Source organism: Globicephala melas, chromosome 12 (assembly GCF_963455315.2).
Source record: "Globicephala melas chromosome 12, mGloMel1.2, whole genome shotgun sequence".
Classification (NCBI taxonomy): Eukaryota; Metazoa; Chordata; class Mammalia; order Artiodactyla; family Delphinidae; genus Globicephala; species Globicephala melas.
This window is the reverse complement of record NC_083325.1, coordinates 54492738-54513581: the sequence shown is the minus strand read 5'-3', so window position 1 is coordinate 54513581 and position 20844 is coordinate 54492738. Positions and strand designations below refer to the sequence as shown.

At 38.0% G+C, this 20844-nt stretch overlaps 2 protein-coding genes and 1 pseudogene across 4 annotated transcripts in view; 2 read left to right on the top strand and 1 right to left on the bottom strand.

Moving 5' to 3' along the window:
• The window catches only part of SLC3A1 (solute carrier family 3 member 1), a 37313-nt gene extending 25688 nt beyond the window's left edge, over nt 1-11625 (top strand). The window contains exons 8-11 of the mRNA XM_060309392.1: nt 327-522; nt 3066-3233; nt 4247-4363; nt 10363-11625. Of these exons, the coding sequence (XP_060165375.1) occupies nt 327-522; nt 3066-3233; nt 4247-4363; nt 10363-10803 (922 nt within the window). The 3' untranslated portion in view covers nt 10804-11625. The remainder of the gene's footprint in view (nt 1-326; nt 523-3065; nt 3234-4246; nt 4364-10362) is intronic.
• The window catches only part of PREPL (prolyl endopeptidase like), a 57072-nt gene continuing 44781 nt past the window's right edge, over nt 8554-20844 (bottom strand). For all 3 annotated transcript variants that reach the window (XM_060309390.1, XM_060309391.1, XM_030857789.2), the window contains 6 exons: nt 20455-20630; nt 17360-17576; nt 13450-13599; nt 12921-13044; nt 12000-12073; nt 8554-11629 (listed from right to left, as the gene is read on the bottom strand). In XM_060309390.1, the coding sequence (XP_060165373.1) occupies nt 11540-11629; nt 12000-12073; nt 12921-13044; nt 13450-13599; nt 17360-17576; nt 20455-20630 (831 nt within the window). In that variant the 3' untranslated portion in view covers nt 8554-11539. The remainder of the gene's footprint in view (nt 11630-11999; nt 12074-12920; nt 13045-13449; nt 13600-17359; nt 17577-20454; nt 20631-20844) is intronic.
• On the top strand, nt 17689-19294 carry LOC132598265 (sorting nexin-6 pseudogene; annotated as a pseudogene).

The window sequence follows — 20844 nt, the reverse complement described above, 5'->3', positions numbered from 1 at the left end:
TGCTAAATAAAGTCTTCCTGCAAGTTACTGAGTTTCATTCAGAGTTAGAAGGAAAAGAACAGTATTGACTGAGATCCAAACGTGTTTCTTTTAGACATGGCTTAGTATTAAGCTAGTCTTTGGGTTTAATATGAGAAACTGCCAGGTGACCCAGTGTGCCATTTCTTAGTCATCTGGCTTGATTCTGCTTCCTAGTGAGCCCTAGCCAATACTGTTAACAGTATGCATTCACCTCCCAACGTCCTGTCCATGAGACACAGCAGCTGCAAAGCACTTTCCCAGTCTCCTGACAGGCCCTGATGTCACTGCACTGCCAACTCTTACAGGTTCATGGGGACTGAAGCCCATGGAGAGAACATTGCCAAGACCATGATGTACTACGGTCTGCCTTTTATCCAAGAAGCAGATTTTCCCTTCAACACTTACCTCGGTAAACTAGACATGCCTTCTGGGAACAGTGTGTTTGAGGTTATCACATCCTGGATGGAAAACATGCCAGAAGGAAAATGGCCTAACTGGATGGTAAGTCCTTATGCGCAGCTCAGCATACGGTGCTGGTGTGCTTGCTGAGTAGTCCTCTGAAACAAGGGGCACATTTGTCTCTAAGTGACCTTCACCTTTCCTTCATTTTGTGATTTAGTGAGCCAGATGCATCCCAGCTCCTGACCAGGTTCTTGTCATTCTTCATTCTTTTCCTTCTGGTTCTGAGACTAGATAATTTCAACTGGGCTGTCTCATTTGCTGAGTCCTTGGCCAGTTCAAATCTGTCCAGCCCATCTAGGGAATTTTTCACTTCCTTTATTGTATTTTTCAACTGCAATTTTTTTCATAATTTCTCTTTATTGACAGTATCTATTTGATAAGGCATTGTTCGCATACTTTTAAAGAATCCTGTAGATGTTGTTTAGTTTTTGAACACACGTATAAGAGCTGATTTAAAGTCATTGTCCACTAAGTCCAATGTTTGGGTTTCCTCAGCCAACTTTTCTGTTGATGCTTTTCTCCCCTCTGTATGGGCCATACTTTCCTGGTTCTCTGCATGTCTTGTATTCTTTTTTGTTGTTGAACACTGGATATTTTAAATAGTAAGTATAGAAATTTTGGAAATCACATTCTCCCCTCTCCAGTGTTTTGTTTCTTCAGTGACTTTCTTGGATTAATTCTGTAATATCTGTGTTACTTGTTGTGTGTGACCACTGAAGTCTCTGCTTGGTCAGCTAGTGATTGTTAAGATTCCTTAGATGCCTTGAACCTGTAAGTCTCCCAGCCTTTGCTGAGGGCTGTGTGCGGGGTGGGCATGCTTTCAACACTTTGGCAGGCAGCTTACAGCTCCGCCTTAGTCTTTCCTTTCTGCTTGAGTTTCAGGGTTAGCCAGAGGGGAGAGATTAGATTCTTGGGGCTTCCCTGGCTACCTGTGCAGCCCTGTGCATGTGTGTAGGCTTCTAGATTCCAGGAAAATGTCAGAGCCTTTCAAAGCCCTTTATGGTCATCTTATTCCTAACTTTAAAGTTTTTTGGTCAGTCTCTGTTTAGCCCAGGTTGGTAACACCACCTCAGGCAAGTATTGATAATCAATTGCTGCTGACTGTTTTTGGCAAATGCCTTGGGGATAAGACAATCTGCACAGTTAGCTTTGAGTCAGATCAGATAAAGAAAAAACCCAACCAAAAGTGAGCTGCTAGAAAGGTCGAACAGTGCCAGTTCTCTAGAGATGGAGCTTTTGATGAACTCAAAACCTATTTTGGTCCTCCAGTGGCTACTAGGCTGCTGGGTTTTACATTTTCTGTTGGTTTTCAAGGCTATCTTGAATCTGAGGGGAGGGGCATGAGATTATGGCCAGTTAAAATGATACAAAGCTTGCTCTTCTGAGATCCAGCTGTTTTTCTTGAACACTCCTTGTATTGTTGTAAGCCTTTCATTTCCAAGTTCTGAAAAAGTGGATTTTTACAGTTTTTGCCAGCATTCTCCTTGCTTTCATGCTAGAGATTTTTGGAGGTCCTTACTCCACCATTCCAGAAGTACCCCCTCTCTATACAAATTTTATAATGTAGCACGTTTTTTCATATACTCAAAGTCTCATATCATAGGCAACTGGATCTCAGCCTGTGAGAGGCCCTGATCTCTGTCCAATGCTAATCTTGATTTCAGTTCTGAGAAAGAAAAGTGATCTAGGTTCAGAAGACTTGAGAAATCACAGGGTTTCTTGTCAGATGCTTTTGAGATAATGAAAAGAATAAACGGTGGAAAAGTTTGACCTAATTTTCTGGCCATAAAAATAGAAAAATACAATGGTCTATAAAAAGATAATTGTAAAGACAGTTTTAGTAAATCTAAAGAATAAAAAAGCAAGCTCCCTTTTTCCTGAATTCTAACAACCAAGTTCATATTCTCAGACTCAAGTTCAAAGGCTGGTTCTGCCTCATGACCTTAACCTGAATAAATGATGCAGTCTCTCAGAGCTTGTTTCATCATTTGTAAAATGGAAAGGTTAGGTGATTTAAATAAACTCTTAAATAAGGACTAGATGTTAAAATATGTAATCAGAACATTTAACAAAGAAATATATTTAAAAATACAAAGTCCTGTACAAAATTTCTTCTTAGACTGTAAATATTTTTGTAAAAGTTGATTTACCTTTTAACTTAATTTTTTGAATAGTTCAAAAATCACACACACACAAAGGGACAGATCAGAAGTCTTTCTCTCACCCCAGTCCCCTCCACCTGTTCCCTCCTTGGAGGAAACACTTGTTTCCTTTCCTGTCAATATTCTCTTAATCCAAATGTGCAAAAATATTAGTATGTACCGTCCTACATTTCATCTTATTTGCAATATGAATGTGAAGTGAGCTGTTATCACCATTTTGTTGATCATAATGGCCAAGTCAGTCAGATGGTCAATTGTACAGCAAGGAACTGGTTAGGACTCAATTGCAGGCTTGCTGATATGAAGGTACCCATGGTTAACCACGTTTTTCTGCCTGGTGGACTTTTTGTGAAATAGGGTAAATCTTTCAGCAAACTCTGTATAGAGCTGTGCTCTTAAAATAAAGTATCTGCCTTTCAGACTGGCGGACCAGACAATGACCGGCTGACTTCTCGTCTGGGGAAACAGTATGTCAACATCATGAACATGCTTGTGTTCACACTGCCTGGAACTCCCATAACTTACTACGGGGAAGAAATAGGAATGAGAAATATTTTAGCCACAAATCTCAATGAAACCTATGATGTTGTAAGTTAATATAACTTAACCATGCACCATACCAAATCCTCATTTTTTTGCCAAATCAGAAAACTTACTATTTCTATTCTGCTGCTGAAAATCGTGATTACTTAGCTTTTGTGTCTCACTGTTTGTTAGGCAGTGAGAATTTTCCAGCTTTCTTGATTGGGGAGCTTGTTAAAAATGCTGCTTGCTGAGCCACACAACTGAATTTCTTGTGTAGAGCCCACGATCTGCATTTCAAAGATGTTTTCCAGCTGATTCTCAGGTGCACTAAAATTTAAGAAGCCATGTTTTGAGTTTCGAATGCCCTCTACCTGAAACATGGAATTAAGAACATTTATTATAGTGCTTGTCTGTATTGCTAGATCTCGCTTGGCCATAACATAAAAGGAAGAATCCTTGTGCTAACAAATGTAATGGACAGCCTTAGGCCTGAGAAGTTTAAATTTTGTTTTTTGTTTGAGGCTATGGATCTCACAATTGTGTTGCTGGGCAGATGAAAGACCTTGAAGCTATAATTTGTATGGTTAGCTTTCAATGGTGAGATCCAATTTCCCTAATATTTAGTCACAATGAAACCTTTTCTATTTAAGCTCCTAAATTTGTGTGTGCACTCATGTGATAACCAGGCTAAAAAGGATACAGTCTAGGCTCACCTGTACATGGCTGCATGCCTGAATTCACCGATCACTGTATCACATTATAATGAGTTTGTAAATGGCACATTTTGAAATCCTACATCACTCATTTTTAGGGAAAAGCAGCAAAGATTCCAAGCATGTATCAATGTTGTTAGTAGTTTATTTACACTCAAGATGTCATTAACTATTTTCCAATTGAAAGTGTAAAACGGGTTTATGTACTGAATATTAAGGCCTTTTCGTTATGAATGCTAATGAATTTGAGTACTAGCTGAGAAATATAGGGAATTAAATACTTCTGAAGTAAATCATGGCCAAATTACATTTCTTTTAAATAACCAGACCACTGTTTTTTTTCTTTATGGTCTTTTGACATAGGATACTCTTCTCTCAAAGTCACCAATGCAGTGGGACAATAGCTCAAATGCTGGTTTTTCTGAAGGCAATCACACCTGGTTACCCACCAGTTCAGATTACCACACTGTGAATGTTGATGTAAGTATCAATGAAAATTTCATGCTAACTCCAGAACAGGAAATTAGTTCATGTTGCTGACAACATACACTCACCTTGAGTTGTCTAAAACCTTAACTGATGCTCTTTAAATCAATCACATAGACTTCTTTTGCAGTTTTCATTTTTAAGGAGTTTGTAAATCATGTTTTTGTGGAAATACAAACTGGTGCAGAAGTGCACCATCTGAAGTATCATACAGAATACACAACTCTTCATTGGAATGACTTTGAGCTATGAAATATTAAGAACATTTTATGGAGGGCTTCCAGCAAGCCTGCTATCCTTTCTCCATTCCACCCCCCAAAGGAAGGAAAGAAAGTAGGAGATCAATCAATCGAGGGTAAGATTCTTGAGAGCAAGGCTGTTTACCTACAGAAACTGAAGCATGAATAATCCCTAAAAGTAGCTGTTCTGGAAAAGCATACCCTTCAGCTTTTGCCTATACTATTTTCTGTTCTCATGGTGATCAACTTAGCCAAGTTCAGCAAACAAATTTCTTAAACAGGAATGCATTAATTCCAGCAAAGTGCTAAACACATTTCCTTAGACCAGAAAAATGTGAAATGGCTTCAGGTGAGTTTCAGGTGTTTTCACTGGAAAACAATCTGAACTATTTAATGGGGAGAGAAATTACTGGCATCACATGAGGATACAAGTTTTATAGCATCTACTAAGTATTTTGAAAACAATCCCCAGATTATTCTGATACGGAACTTCAGGCAAACCCTCCTGGTTCCCACATCTCCCTGATCCAAGCACCCCAGTGATAACTTTGTTTTTTATGGTCATAGGTCCGTGAAACACAAAAATTGTATATTAACATTTGTGTTTTGGATTAAGTGCACTTACTGATTTTCCTTACGTCCAAATGTCCAAAATATTCCCATAGGCCAATTTGAATCCAATATGTAAGAAATCCTACATAAAAAAGTACAGCAGCAAAGATGGAAAAATGTAAATGCAAATTAAAATAATGGTCAGATCAGTCAGGTCGTTAAAATGATCATGAGTAATGCTTGGAGGGATGCTAAACCATAATCAAATAACCGGAAGTCCCAGGCAATGCCATTTTAATAAAACACCTCCATAATAGCTCTAGAACAAGGTGAGAATTTAGGTACTTTCTAGAAGATAGAAAGTAAAATTAAGATTACAAAGAAACAAGAGCATAGAAACCATAATCTAAAATACACAGGAGAAAACAGCACTGACAGGTACAGGTGAGAGCACTGCAGGAATTCATCCACCGCTGCAATTGGCTGCCCCAGAATTTGCCTGAGGAAAAAACTCAGGGCCTGTTTGGTGATCATACTCGTGTTGAATGAGTAGAGCAAAGCTTGAAATAGTGTTAAACTTCTACAAGCACAGTCGAAGAAAGAAACGGAGAAGAAAACCTAATTCCCTGGGATGATTCACTGAGGAATGATCTCCAAAGTAAGAGTTTTTACTCCTCAGTTCACAGAGGCCTTAAAAGGAGGGTAGGACCCTAGGTAGCTGGTCACCATTAAACAGGAAAAGAACCCCTACACCCCAAAGACAAACCAGACATACCTCCAAGTTGGCTTCTCACAGTTAGTAGAGGCAGGCAACTGAAGACAGGCAAACAAGGAGTATCAAATACAAAAGGAAATGAATCACCAAAAATCACACTACATTTGAGAAAAATTAAGGCCATGAAAGAGAAACACCATTCCTAACAAAACATTGTAGAAAGCGAAGAAAATGTAACATAAGACTTCATTATTAGTAAAACTGCTCCCTCCCTGAGAGACTATTGTTTTATGTAGCCCTTGTTTTATGTAGCACTCTTTTAAAGAAGTGATTAGGTATCTTAGAAATATGAAAATATTGTCAAAATAAACAATAAAATAGAAGTTCTAATTAGTGTGCTGGAAAACTGACTCAAGGGTTTACCCCAAAGTGTACTGTAAAAAGACAAAGAAGTTTTTTCTTTTTAGAACACAACATGATTATATTTTAATACACGATCAAAATACGAAACACCATAGTAAATTGATAGCAATAATAAAGGGCTTTTCATTTGCATTGCATGTAACAAAAGACATTGATATTCCAAGGGAAATGGAAAACAAAAAGGCAAAGAAGTTAACAGTATAAAGAGAAAATTTTTGATATGTGGAGAATAAATCTAGAAATTCCAACATATAACAAAAAACAAATTCTAGAAAAGAACAGAGACTAATAAAGAGAAAACCTAAAAATATACAGAAAGAAACCAAACTCGGAAGTAGATTGCCTGAGAAAAGGACTGAAGATTGGACTGTCATCAGACTTCTCAACTCGATACTAAAACACATTAGAACTTTACCTTCAAAGTTGTAATGGAAACTTGATTCTAAACAAAGAATCCTATATCCATTCAAACTAGCATTCAGGAGCAAAACAGAGATGGAAAAGCAAGGACCCAAATTTTACCATATATAGCCAGTTTCTGAAAGAGAAATTGGGGACTCCAACAAAACCAAAAAGGAATCTAAAAGGTGGACATGATGTATAAAACATAGTGAGGAAAGGAACCAACAAAACTTAAGGATGAATAATTTTTGATACATAATGTAAAATAAGGTATTCTGGAGTAAAAATCTTAGTGATTTCTTTCTATTTGGGAAGTGGTGGCAGGGAGGGTGTGTGTGTGTGTTTGAGTGAGCAAAGGCACATGTGCGCAGGCTAACGCACTTTACAAGGATGGAAACAGTAACTCACTCTAGATTTGAGCTGTCCAGTAGCCACTAACCACTGTGACTACTAAAACAGAATTAAAAGTTCAGTTCCTGTTTCACACTAGCAACATTTCAAGTGCTCAGTAGCTAGTGGCTACCATATTGTACAGCACAGAAACAGAACTTTTGGCACTGCAGGAAGTTCTACTGGACAGCACTGCTCTGTATGTTGAAAAACATATGTTTTAAATGGTTATTACAGTTTTAAGGGTAACCATCAGAAGAAAAGACACAAATGTGTAATTTTTGAACGATACTGGAAGGAAAAAAATTACATAAAGAAAACCAATTGATCCAATAAAAAGCTAAAAAGGAAGAAAATAAAACATTAGTACAACTAAAATAAAAAATAAGGCTACAGGATTATGTCTAAACATATGGTAATCACAGATATGAATGGGTTAAATTCACCTATTAAAAGATATAAACTCTTAGATTAGAAAACAAAGAAAATCTGACATAAGAGATATAGCTAAAACAAAAGGACAGAGAAAGAATTAAAATAAAGATATTACAGGCAAATGCTAACAAAAACAAAACTTGCCACCTGGCTGTAGCTTTCAAAACAAAAAAATGCACCATACCCTTTAATTTAGTAATTTCATTCCTAGATATCTGTATCTAGGAATACTTGCACATGTGGAAAATTCAAGGATCTCTACTGCAGCACTGTTTTTTTTAAAGAAATATAAATTTATACAACATTTTTAACCTATCCAATTGGTATTTTTTTTTAACATCTTTATTGGAGTATAATTGCTTTACAGTGGTGTGTTAGTTTCTGCTTTATAACAAAGTGAATCAGTTATACATATACATATATCCCCATATCTCCTCCCTCTTATGTCTTCCTCCCACCCTCCCTATCCCACCCCTCTAGGTGGTCACAAAGCACCGAGCTGATCTCCCTGTGCTATGTGGCTGCTTCCCACTAGCTATCTATTTTACATTTGGTAGTATATATAAGTCCATGCCAATCTCTCACTTCTTCCCAGCTTACCCTTCTCCCTCCCCGTGTCCTCAAGTCCATTCTCTACGTCTGCATCTTTATTCCTGTCCTGCCCCTAGGTTCTTCAGAACCATTTTTTATTTTTTTAGATTCCATATATATGTGTTAGCATATGGTATTTATTTTTCTTTCTGACTTACTTCACTGTGTATGACAGTCTCTAGGTCCATCCACCTCAGTACAAATAACTCCATTTCGTTTCTTTTTATGGCTGAGTAATATTCCATTGTATGTATGTGCCACATCTTTATCCATTCATCTGTCAATGGACACATAGGTTGCTTCCATGTCCTGGCTATTGTAAATAGAGCTGCAATGAACGTTGTGGTACATGACTCTTTTTTTTTTTTTTTTTACATGAATCTTTGAATTATGGTTTTCTCAGGGTATATACCCAGTAGTGGGATTGTGGAGCACTGTTCTTAATAGCAGAAGACTCTGGAAATGATTTATATATTTCATCAATAGAAAGCCAGTTGAATCAATTATGGTTAATCTATATGAGAGACAAGTACGCAGCTGTGAAAAAGAATGAGGGAGTTCTCTGTGCATTGATAAGAGACCACCTCTAACATGTACTAAATAATTAAAAAAACAGCGTACATAATGGTAACATGCCACTATTTGTGTAAACAAGGGAAAAGTATGTCTACCTATGTCTGCATAGGCACAGAATGTATTTCATATGAAACATAAAATGAAAGAATATAAACAATTATAGCGTCTATCTCTGGGAGAGAAAATGGGAAGCTAGGGGATAGTGTTGAAGAAAACCATTTATATATTATTCTTATAATTGAATTTTATATTGTATGCATGCAATTTTCTATTTAAAAAAATATAGTTACAAAAAGCAGATGTGGAAATATTTAATAGCAGACAAAATAGAATTCAATATGAAAAGCATGAGACAAAGGTGATTTTCAAAAACTGATGAAAGAACATTCCCCTATAAATCATGAATCTATGCATCTAACAATACCTTTAAAATGTATAAAACAAGTACTATGAGAAATGCAATTAAAGACTGATAAATCAACAATTACAGAGAGACACTTCAACATACTTCTAGAAAGTGGTAAATGAAGTAGACAAAAATAATAGTTAACACTTACTGGGCACTTCTTATGTGAGTGGCACTGAAGTATGCTTTTTCATGCATTATCTAAGGCTATAGAAAACGTTAGTAGTAATTTGACAAGTCATATACATATACCATATACATGTACCATAAACACCTTTGTACCTGATAAACACAGAATAAACATTTTTTTCAGACATTCATTAGATATTCACTAAACACCACACATTACGCACCTGCCCCAAACAACCACCAGTACCTCTGAGGTCAACATGGCTGGCAAGACTACAATGAAATGAATGCTATCACTGATTTGGCAACAGCTTTTATGAAGACAAATTTGGCATTATGTATCAAGTATCCATACTCCTTGACATAATAATTGTCTTTCTGATATTTATATCTTAAATAAGTAATCCAAATATGGGGGAAGCATATTAGAAACTTGAATGTCAAAATGAAAGGGAATGATTAAGTATCGTATAACTATTCATTAGAATATTATTCTGCCATTAAAATGACATTTAATATAACAAGATGCTTAAAATGTTAAAGGAAAACAAGAAAAGTACATTAAATTATGTATATTTTATACAGCTGTTAAAATTAATCCCAATCTTCTTTAATGGGCATATTTTAACTTTCACTTTAGGCAGCATTTTGCTTTGCATCCGTTTCTGCAATTTTCTGTTCATAATTAGCATCTGTTAATGTTACACCAACCTACACATTATTCTACAGAAGAGAACAGAGAACTCCAGTTCACGAGAGGTGCTCGGAGTCCATGGCCATGATGGCTGCTTTTCTGCCAGTTAAATATAGCATAAAGGGACTTTCTTTAGGCAAGTTAAATATCCATTAACTTAAACACGGACATTTAGTGGAGTCAAATTTGGCCTCTACATCAGCTCTGGCCAAGATGTAGCAGAGAACTGTGCACGCAGCAGTCACTCCCAGACAAGGTGAAACCCTGAATTTGTAGTTTCTATCGGTAGTTAAATAAACTATTCTTACCTACTTATTAATACTTAAAAGTTGGTAGTTGTTTTAAGGGTTAAAATAGAAGCAAGTTTTCTGGGGAAATAATTCCTTATTTGATACTCTTAGAATCAAACATTTATATGAATATTCTTTTTTAAAAAAATAGGTCCAAAAGACTCAGCCCAGATCAGCACTGAAGTTATATCAAGAATTAAGTCTGCTTCATGCCAATGAGCTGCTCCTCAGCAGGGGCTGGTTTTGCTACTTGAGGAATGACAACCACTCTGTTGTGTACACAAGAGAGCTGGACGGCATAGACAGAGTCTTCCTCATGGTTCTGAATTTTGGAGACTTATCACTGCTAAATCTAAAGGAAATGATTTCAGATATTCCCACAAGAGTAAGGATAAGGTTAAGTACCAATTCTGCCTACAAAGGCCGTGAAGTTGATACGCATGCCATTACACTGGACAAAGGAGAAGGACTCATCCTTGAATACAACACGAGGAATCTCCTTCATCACCAAACAGCATTCCAAGATAGATGTTTTGTTTCCAACCGGGCATGCTATTCCAGTGTATTGAACATACTGTACAGCTTGTGTTAGGCACCTCTGTGAAAGAGATGGCGACGCTGGCATTCTGTTCTATTGTAAGCATTTGCAGTAACTTCACGTACAGCAGCATGCTGCTGGGTGAACTTTATGATCGGTAATTCTTAGATATTTCTGTAGCTTGAGTGAAACTGCTTTAGGATAGGTTCTCAAATGTTTTTCAAGAATAATAAAGTGTTTAAAAGAAAATTATCCCTTGCAGGAACTTGTAATTTTTTTGAGTTAGCATCAATAAGAGATGATCAGAGCACCTTAGGACTCCAGAATATTAGAGAGATCTAATGAATTTTAATGTGAGGAATATCATCTTCTTCCATAAAATGCAGGTACAGAAACTGGAGGATGACTTAACTGCTAGAGTATCTAAAAATGTTCACTAGCAAAGAAGCAGGACCTTGATTTGTAAACTGTTCAAAGAAAATCAGAGTAAAACAAACCTGTTCTGATGCGGGAAAGGGGAAAGTTCTGCTGTCACCAATCCTTCCTTCACTCCCTTCTCTATGTCCTTCTACAGAGCATGGTTTGAAAACTACTTTCCTAGGTTAAGGGGCGTGTGCATCAATGGAGACAACGGTATAAGCAAGTGAGCTGTATACAAAACAAAATCTGGACAGAGAAGCAAATTTTAAAAATTATTTACTAACTTAAAAAACTCACTTTTGTTAATGTAACTGGAAATATGACTATGAAATATTTCAGTGTGTTTCCAATTTCCACTGAATGCAGCATTTCAGAATTTTAGATATTTCTTAAGATTCTCGAAAACACTGGTGCTGTCAAGTCCAAGTTCCTCATACAGGAATTTAATTTGGGCTGTAATCTAAAAGAAACACATTTAAAAAATTAGATAGAAGGCCTTTGTGGTACAACTCCAGTGTTCAAGTCTCTCCTTGTCCATCCATCTTCACCTAACCCTGAAGTCAGCAATTTATGGCAAAGGTACTTTTTATTTGGCACAGAGGCAGAAGGCTCCCCACAACTGAGATTCAACTACTTTCTCTGACAGAGCTCCTGTATCAAGTACCTTTTCTCTTTATTGACTCTGAGTTCTTCCTTCCCCCTCAGATCTCAGCCATAGACTTGACAGTTGGTGAAGCAGCCGGCACAAACCCTGCTGTAACCACTGAAAGGCTGAGTACAACACATCACTAATTGGGGATCTGTCAACTTAAAGGGGCTTGATAGCATACCTTTTTGTGAGAATCCTCAATCACATGACTGCCTCCAGGCTGAATATCTAAAATAATATTGGGGGCTTGATAACCTGAAACAGTTAACATATGAAACAATTAGAAGGTTTCGGCCAACTGAGACCCACCCATTTCACCCGGCTCCTTCCAAGCACTCTATTAAAATAACAGCGAAGGAGAAAGGCATAAGCCACGACCACCACCAACAACGAAGACAGGAGAGTTGGGGAGAGCAGTAGAAAACAAATTCTTGAAACAGGAAAAGCAGGAGGAGGCCCAGAGGCAGAGGAAGCTGGATGGAAGAGACTACAGGGCTACATGGAGAAGGAAGCCAATCGGTCTTACGGAATCTGAGAGCCTTGTGACCTGCAAACACCAACTATAGCAATGAGTGAAAGTGAGACACAGAACTGAATACAGGGCAACTGTCTGGAAACTTGTATGTGAGACCCTCCAACCCTGAGCCCAGAAGGTCCTGGCATGTCTTGGCAAGGAAAAACAGAGTTCTTGTCTAATAAAATGGAAAGATCTAGAGAAAATTAAAGTTGCTAGTTTGGGCACTGAAGCTGCAGAGCAAAAACTTCAGAATTTGTTTTTAGAGATTCCCAAGAATAACAGCTCAATTAATTTTGTTAAAGAATGAATGATATGATACGGTATGATAGTACACCTCCAAGTTATGTAGATATTTAAATTTACTTTTTTCTTTGTGCGTTCCCTACCTTATTTTAATGCTGTCCTTTGAAAAACAGGCGAGGCAGTTATAGTTATTACATTTGCTTCAAATGGGTAGTTGACACAGGAAAAACTGATTTGTCTAAAATCATGGGTGACTGATTTGGTCTGCAGTACTACTCTGAGCAGTACACTGAAGGTGACAGTCCATGTAGCTACGTCCCCTGCTCCCAGGTGGTCTCCTACCTTCCCCGGTGTCCTTAGCATGCTCCACGATGGCTTCCTTGAGTTTCTCAGTATAGTTTACAATTCCTTTCAGAGGTACACGTTCGTCGTTTTCATAAGCTGTGATGTGAATTGAAGGATAATGCTGAAAGAAAAGAGATGTACAAAGAATTTATATTATTCCTTATGGTCCCTTTCCACCTTATGGATTATGAAAAACAATTACCTCCAATTCCTTTTTCCCTAAGTGCTAGAACTTTTTTTCTCATTTGATATTCTTGAGAGATATGTGGCATCACAATACTAGACTACTTGTTACCTGGAATAACCTTTTCTTGACTAGTGAGACCTTGATCTTATTGAATCTAGTCTCCTGAGCTATTAAGTTGAAACAAACATGGAGTATGAGCAGAGAAGGGGCTGAAAGGTGAGTATTATAAGGAGAAACAATCTAAGGCCTTACTAAATTCCTGCTTTGGCTCGGGTAAATATCCTTTTCATTATTCTCTCTATCACTTCAGCATAGTATATCATAACTGTCTTTCACTACCTTAGGTTTAATGTTTTGATAGGGACAGTAACGTTTTATGTAGTTCTTGTGTTTTTCATCAGATGAAGGATTCCCCCACTCTTCTAATTCTTCTAATGTCAGAGGAAGTGTAGTGTCCATCATGGTGTTGAGAACATCCAAGAAAGGTGCCTTAAAAAAAAAAAAAGCCAGAGAAATTTAAACTTCAATTAATAAACTGGTAAAATGAGTTTCAGATAAATACTATACTTTATGAATATACATGCTGACATCACAGAACAAAGCTCAAGAAGTTATGTACATTCCCAGGAGCCAGATTTATTAGCCAGTCTGTAACCAAGGTCTGTGATTTATAACTGGCTTTTAAGGTATTCAGACTCCTTAAATGACAAAGGATTTATCTTCCAATTTCCCAATTTTTGCCTTTAGTTTTGTTTCTTTTATTCACATAATAAATGCCACCACCTCACATCCATTAGGCTACTATAAGAAAAAAAAGTGTTGGCAAGGATGTGGACAAACTGGAACAATTGTGCACTGCTGGTGGGCATGTAAAATGGTGCAGAGAGTATGTTGGTTTCTTAAAAAATTAAACTTAGAATTATCATATGATCCAGTAATTCTATTCCTAGGTATATATCCAAAAGAAATGAAAGCAGGGTCTTGAAGAGTACACCCCTGTTCACAGCAGTATTTACAATACCCAAAAGGTGGACATAACCCAAGTGTCCACTGATAGATGAATGGATAAGCAAAATATAAATACAATGATACAATGAAATTCAGCTTTACAAAGAAGGAAAATCTGACACCTGCTACAACACAATAGACCTTGAGAACATTATCTAAGTGAAATAAACCAGTTATAAAAAGACATATATAAAAGAAAAAAAAGACATATAAAACATTGTACGATTCCATTTATATAGGAGGTAACTCAGTGTAGTCAGATTCATAGAAAACTAGAATGGTGGTTCCCAGGGTCCAGAGGAAGGGGAAATTGGGGAATTGCTATTTAATGGGTACAGAGTTTCAGTTTTGTAAGATGAGGAGTTATGGAAACTGGTTGCACAACAACGTTGAGTGTACTTAACACTACTGAACTGAACACACTTAAAAATGGTTAAGATCGGGGCTTCCCTGGTGGCGCAGTGGTTGAGAGTCCACCTACTGATGCAGGGGACGCGGGTTTGTGCCCCGGTCCGGGAGGATCCTGCATGCCGCGGAGTGGCTGGGCCCGTGAGCCATGGCCACTGGGCCTGCACATCCGGAGCCTGTGCTCCACAGTGGGAGAGGCCACAGCAGTGAGAGGCCCACGTCCCGCAAAAAAAAAAAAAAAAAAAAAAAAAAGGTTAAGATGGTAAATTTTATGTTATTTTACCACAATTAAAACTTAAAAATAAGGGCTTTCCTGGTGGCGCAGTGGTTGAGAATGCACCTGCCAATGCAGGGGACATGGGTTCGAGCCCTGGGCCAGGAAGATCCCACATGCTTCTGAGCAACTAAGTCCATGTGCCACAACTACTGAGCCTGCACTCCAGAGCCCATGAGCCACAACTACCGAGCCCACGTGCCACAACTACTGAAGCCCACGTGCCTAGAGCCTGTGCTTCGCAACGAGAAGCCACCACGATGAGAAGCCCACCACTGCAAGGAAGAGTAGCCCCCGCTTGCCACAACTAGAGAAGCCTGCATGCAGCAACGAAGACCCAATGCAGCTAAAAATAAATAAAATAAATTAAAATTTAAAAATAAAACCCCAACTACACATGAATAAACTCAGTTGGACATTTTACATTATAAAAAGGTAATAAATGCTAATTGAAGAAAATCTGAAAATTATCCAAGTTGAAAAAGAATATCACTCATTGGCTTATAACCAGTATTAAAACATTTAATAAAATGGGAGCTGCTTTGTTTATGTAGTTATATGATCTTCTGTTAACATGTTTTGCAGCTTTCTCTTTTATTAACATTAAGCAAATATGGGCAAATGCAATTCTTTTTGGCTTCCTAGCATCTTAGCTCCTTTTCTGCATTTGGAATATCCCTAACCTTACGAGACAGCCTGCCTCTCACTGTAGAGGAGCTAAATGCCAGATAGTTCCTTTCCCAGCTTTCCCTCAGAGTGAGAGTAGCCACATGACTTAGGTTTACCAGTCAGACATAATGGGCTCCAAACTTTGAATGAATTGTGGGATAACTGCGTTACCTCCAATTCTTCACTATTACAAGCAATGTGGGATAAATATTCTTATATATTTCTGATTATTTCCTTTCTGATTTCTTTCTTTTTAAAAAATTTATTTATTTATTTTTGGCTGTGTTGGTTCTTCCTTGCTGCATGCGGGCTATCTCTAGTTGTGGCGAGCGGGGGCTACTCTTCATTGAGGTGCGCAGGCCTCTTATGGCGGTGGCTTCCTGTTGCAAAGCACGGGCTCTAGGTGCACGGGCTTCAGTAGTTGTGGCACGCAGGCTCAGTAGTTCTGGTGCACAGGCTTAGTTGCTCTGTGGCATGTGGGATCTTCCCGGACCAGGGCTCGAACCCGTGTCCCCTGCACTGGCAGGCGGATTCTTAACCACTGCACCACCAGGGAAGCCCTCCTTTCTGATTTCTGAAAGTCAAAGGTTAGTTGCATTTTCTTTATAATTCTGACATTAGTGTCTTTGTGCATAGAGTTTTTTCCCTTCTATACTTAGTATTTCTATTAAAAAACAGATGTACAGATCAGGAATATTTAACAGTTATTTACTTAATACAAGCCCACAGTGTATAGCCCACACCCTTAAAAAAAAAAAAAAAACCTGAAAATAATTTACTCTCCATCTTAGTCATTATCTTCTAGAATATCTATTGTAGAAGAACAAAATTTGTCACCCCCAGATTATTTCAAGCTGAAAACAATCAAGGCCCAAAAGACTCAGGAAGAAACTTTGATATTCTCCCTAACAGCCTGAAGAATTTAGATAGAGGGTGTATTACAGGAACATCACCAGATAATAAATATGGACTAGCTGTGGTGGGGAAATGCTTAGAGACCAGAGTCCACTCTGTGTCCCATGGTCTCTGCTAACCCAGCAAACATCTGTTTATCAAACTTTTGCTTTTCCACCTCCATGTGAACTGCCTTCTACCCCTTGAAGTCTTACCCCTAACATCCTCTTTCGTCTTTAGCTGAAGATGGTGTTTAAGGTGAATAACCATGGCCACCATTCTGGTCATTTTGGTGAGTTACTCAGTCTACTGGGTCTCTTCCATGTATACATGTTATTAAACATTTGTTTGATTTTTCTCCTGTTAATCTGTCTCATGTCAATTTAATTCTGAGACCAGCCAGAAGAACCTAGAGGGAAGAGGAAAATTTCTTTCTCCCCTACACTAACCAGGAAGCAGAAGAAAGATGGAGGTGAAATGAGCGGCTATAATTTCATAACTTTGGACATCAGGAAAAGACTATAGAGCCTTTTCAGAACAGGAAAAGATATTTCAATTGAAATATAGAAAAATATTCCTAAAGACCATTAATAAGAATAGAGTATGTGAAAACAGAGAGGCCCTAAATCCAGGACTGAAATGTTGATGGGCAAGAAGAGTCAAAGGATTTCACACATTCCAGAGTCAGTGTGCTTGACCTGACTTCCTGGATCTGGTGTTTCGTATATGCTTTGTCTCTTTTCCACCAACTCTAAATGTTCTTACAAATAAAAAATGATCAGTGGGAATAGCCATTAATATCCTTCAGAGGAAATCCTTAAATATCAATAAAGAATACTGTCAGGGAAGTTCTCCCAGAGCTGTAATTCTATGCTTAAAATTTAAAAGCTTTGTTATACTCCTATGCTATGGTAAAACTGTAACAGAAAATTTTTCTTAGAGCATCTATTACTTCACGCCTCCCTATTCTGTAAACCGTAGAGGCAGAGTACTTACCTCCAAAGTCACAGCTCTCAGCAGCTCTGGATTAGAATTACACAATGCTCCCACAAGCACCCCTCCAGCACTGAAAGCAGTCAGGGTTGTTAGACTTGGCTGAGAAAAGCCTTGGCCATGAAGTGTCTTAATGCAAGCCTCTAAGTCAGCAAGGCCATTGAGTTTTTTAGTTAGACGGCCATCAGCATGCCACTGGAGGCCTAACTCACCACCTCCCCTGAAATTAAAGGGCAAAAAAGTTTTAGTGGGGAAAAAATGTAAATGATATATAGGTCAGGGTCAGCACACTACAGTCTGCGGGTTAAATCTCCCCAGAGGCCTGTTTTTGTATGGCCCTTGAGCTAAGAAGGATTTTTACATTTTTAAAGGTTGGGGAAAAAAATATCAACCAGGAATATGCAACAGAGACCATATGTGGCCTGCAAAGCCTAAAATGTTTACTATTTTGTTCTTCAGAGAAAAAGTTTGCCAACCCCTGACACAAACAATCAAAAATTGATTCAAGCCTGTGCTGAGACCTGGGCGTGCAGTGGGGAGCAGCAGGCGTGGGGCAGGCATGGGGGCCTCATGGGCCTGGCACTAATGTCTCGCTTTGTGCCTCCCCGACTCCATCCTCTTCCCTGGCGTGCCGGGCCCTGCCAACCCTGCAGGACAGCCCCGACTTCCTCTCAGAGGAGGACCGCGGACTTAGAGCAATAAATGTAGATCTTCAAAGTGATGCTGCTCTACAGGTGGACATTTCTGATGCTCTTAGTAAGAGAGAGAAAGTAAAATTCACTGTTCACACAAAGAGTTCATTGCCAAATTTTAAACAAAATGAGTCTTCTGTTGTTCGACAACACAAGGAACTTATCTGGCTTCGTGATTCCTTCATTGAAAGTGAAGACCATGCAGGTTACATTATCCCTCCAAGCACCACCAAGACCCTATTTTGATGCCTCAAGGGAAAAACTACAGAAACTTCGAGAAGGGTCTATGACAAAGGAAGAATTCACAAAGATGAAACAGGAGCTGGAAGCTGAGTATATTTGGCAATATTCAAGAAGACCAGGGTGGGAGGGAGGGAGATGCAAGAGGGAAGAGATATGGGAACATATGCATATGTATAACTGATTCACTTTGTTATAAAGCAAACATTGTAAAGCAATTATACCCCAATAAAGATGTTAAAAAAAAAAAAAAAAGAAGACCGTTGCAGTGCATGAAGTGTTCCTGTGTTGTGTGGCAGCACACCTCATTTTGAGGAAAGATTTAAATTTCTATGTCTTCCTGGAATATAATCAACATTTGACTGTGCGAGGACAAAATAAAAAAGAGAAACTTGAAGATTTCTTTAAAAATGTGGTTAAATCAGCAGATGAAGTAGTTGTTTCTTGAGTAAAGGATGTAGATGATTTCTTTGAGCATGAACGAACATTCCTTTTAGAATATCATAACCGAGTTAAGGATGCATCTGCTAAATCTGACAGGATGATGAGATCCCACAAAAGCACTGCAGATGATTACAGTAGAATTGGTTCTTCATTATATGCTTTAGGAACTCAGGTTTCTACATATATGCAAGTTTTTCTTAAAGGTTCAGAACTGTTTGATAAAACCAGAAAAAGTGTCAGCTGATGAGGACCTCAAACTTTCTGACCTTTTAAAATATTACTTAAGAGAATCTCAAGCTAAGGATCTCCTCTATCTAAGATCTAGGTCACCACTGGATTATGAAAATGGTAATAAAGCACTGGATAAAGCAAGAGTGAAAAATAAAGGTGTTCTGTAGGAAGAAACGTCCCAACAATTATGCCGTCAGAAATTTGAAAAAATATCTGTATCTGTAAAACAAGAACGTAGAGATTTTAAGACAAGAAGAGTTGCTGCATTCAGAAAAAATGACTGGAACTGGCAGAGTCAGAACTGAAACATGCAAAGGTAGTGTCATATTAAAGATTTAATAATTTAAGTGACATAATTTAGTAATGAGTCAGTTATGAAACCTTATTCTAATTTTAAAAATAGAGAATCTTAGAAATAAGAGGGATTTTAAAGATCATCTAATTTAAACAATAATATCTATTATAATAGATCTAATGGTTAGCTTTGCAAGACTCTAGTACCTAATATGGAAAAACAGTATCATTTTTTGACTAGTTGTTAAATAAATCTTCCTTAAAAAAAAACAAAACTGACTCAACAAATATGCTTTGAGTGCCTGCTTACTGTTTACCAGACATTGTGCTAAATGCAGGCCTTAAAAATATAAAAAAGTAGAATCCTCTGTCCTGGAGGTCATAATTTTGCGGGGAAAGAGAACAGCTACCAAGCAATGTGGTTGCTGCTATAACAGAACCAGAACCAGAGGAGAGAACATCCACCTGTCAGGTTAGGGGTATATACAGGAGTCAGGAACATGAATGCTTTAAGGAGGTGATATCTAAGCTGAGTCTTGAAGGAAGAATGTGAGTTCCCACTAGGGCAAAGAAAGGGAAGGCATCAAGACACAGCATGTGCAAAGGCACAGAGGGGAAAGACGTTGTCATTTGAAAGCATGTAGCGAGGCTGGATGTGCAGGATGTGCATGTCTGGAGAGCAGGACATGTTTGGGAAGCGATGACAGATGCCACTACAAAGATAAGCCAAATCATTAGGACGTTAAATACTGCACTGAGGTATTTGGATTTTATTGTGGAGATGGGGAAGTGGTAAAGAATTTTAAGCAGAAACATAATACTAATTGTGTCCTGAAAACAGCTTAAATAAAATGGAAGTTAGAGTGGAAAAAAGGGAGTCCAGCTTAAGAGGCTATTTTAGAAAAACCCAAATTCATGAGAATTAAATGGAAATAATAATGTAACTAAGAAAGTACAGTGCTTAGTTTATCTATTCTAAAAATCCTAAAAATCTGGTGTAAAATCCAAAAAATCTACCCTTTTGCTTTTGGGATTAATTAATATGTTACTGAATCAGGTTCTACTAGCACAGGTTTAAGAATACACAAATTCAACAATACAAATGAGAAAATAAACTTCTGCTCCCCAATATACTGTTATTTTGAACATGTGACAATACTCCAGTACTCACATTCCAGGCAAAATGTGTTGACTCACCGAACGTGACAATATGCTAATATCCATCCATCGTCCACCAACACCCGCCTTTCAGGCCTGAAATTCATTTTCAAATCCATTCCATAAGCTCCATATACATGTACCAGGAGAGGTTTCTTCTGCAAGTCTTCAGAATCCGTTTTATGGAAAATAGTCATTGGCACTAATTTTCCATCCTGGAAATGAAGATTTACTATGCAGGTAAGGAAGTCTTCTCAAACAGTTTTAACCCCAATTTTATGTGCTGCTTATTGATGTTGAGCACCAACTTCATTTAATTAAGACAAAAGAGTTATGGTCTCTAAAAATCCCTCAGGTCCTTAATTTTCAGCTACTCTGCTGACCTATAATAGTAACTAGAAAGGAACAGCAAGAGTCTGGCTTGAAAAC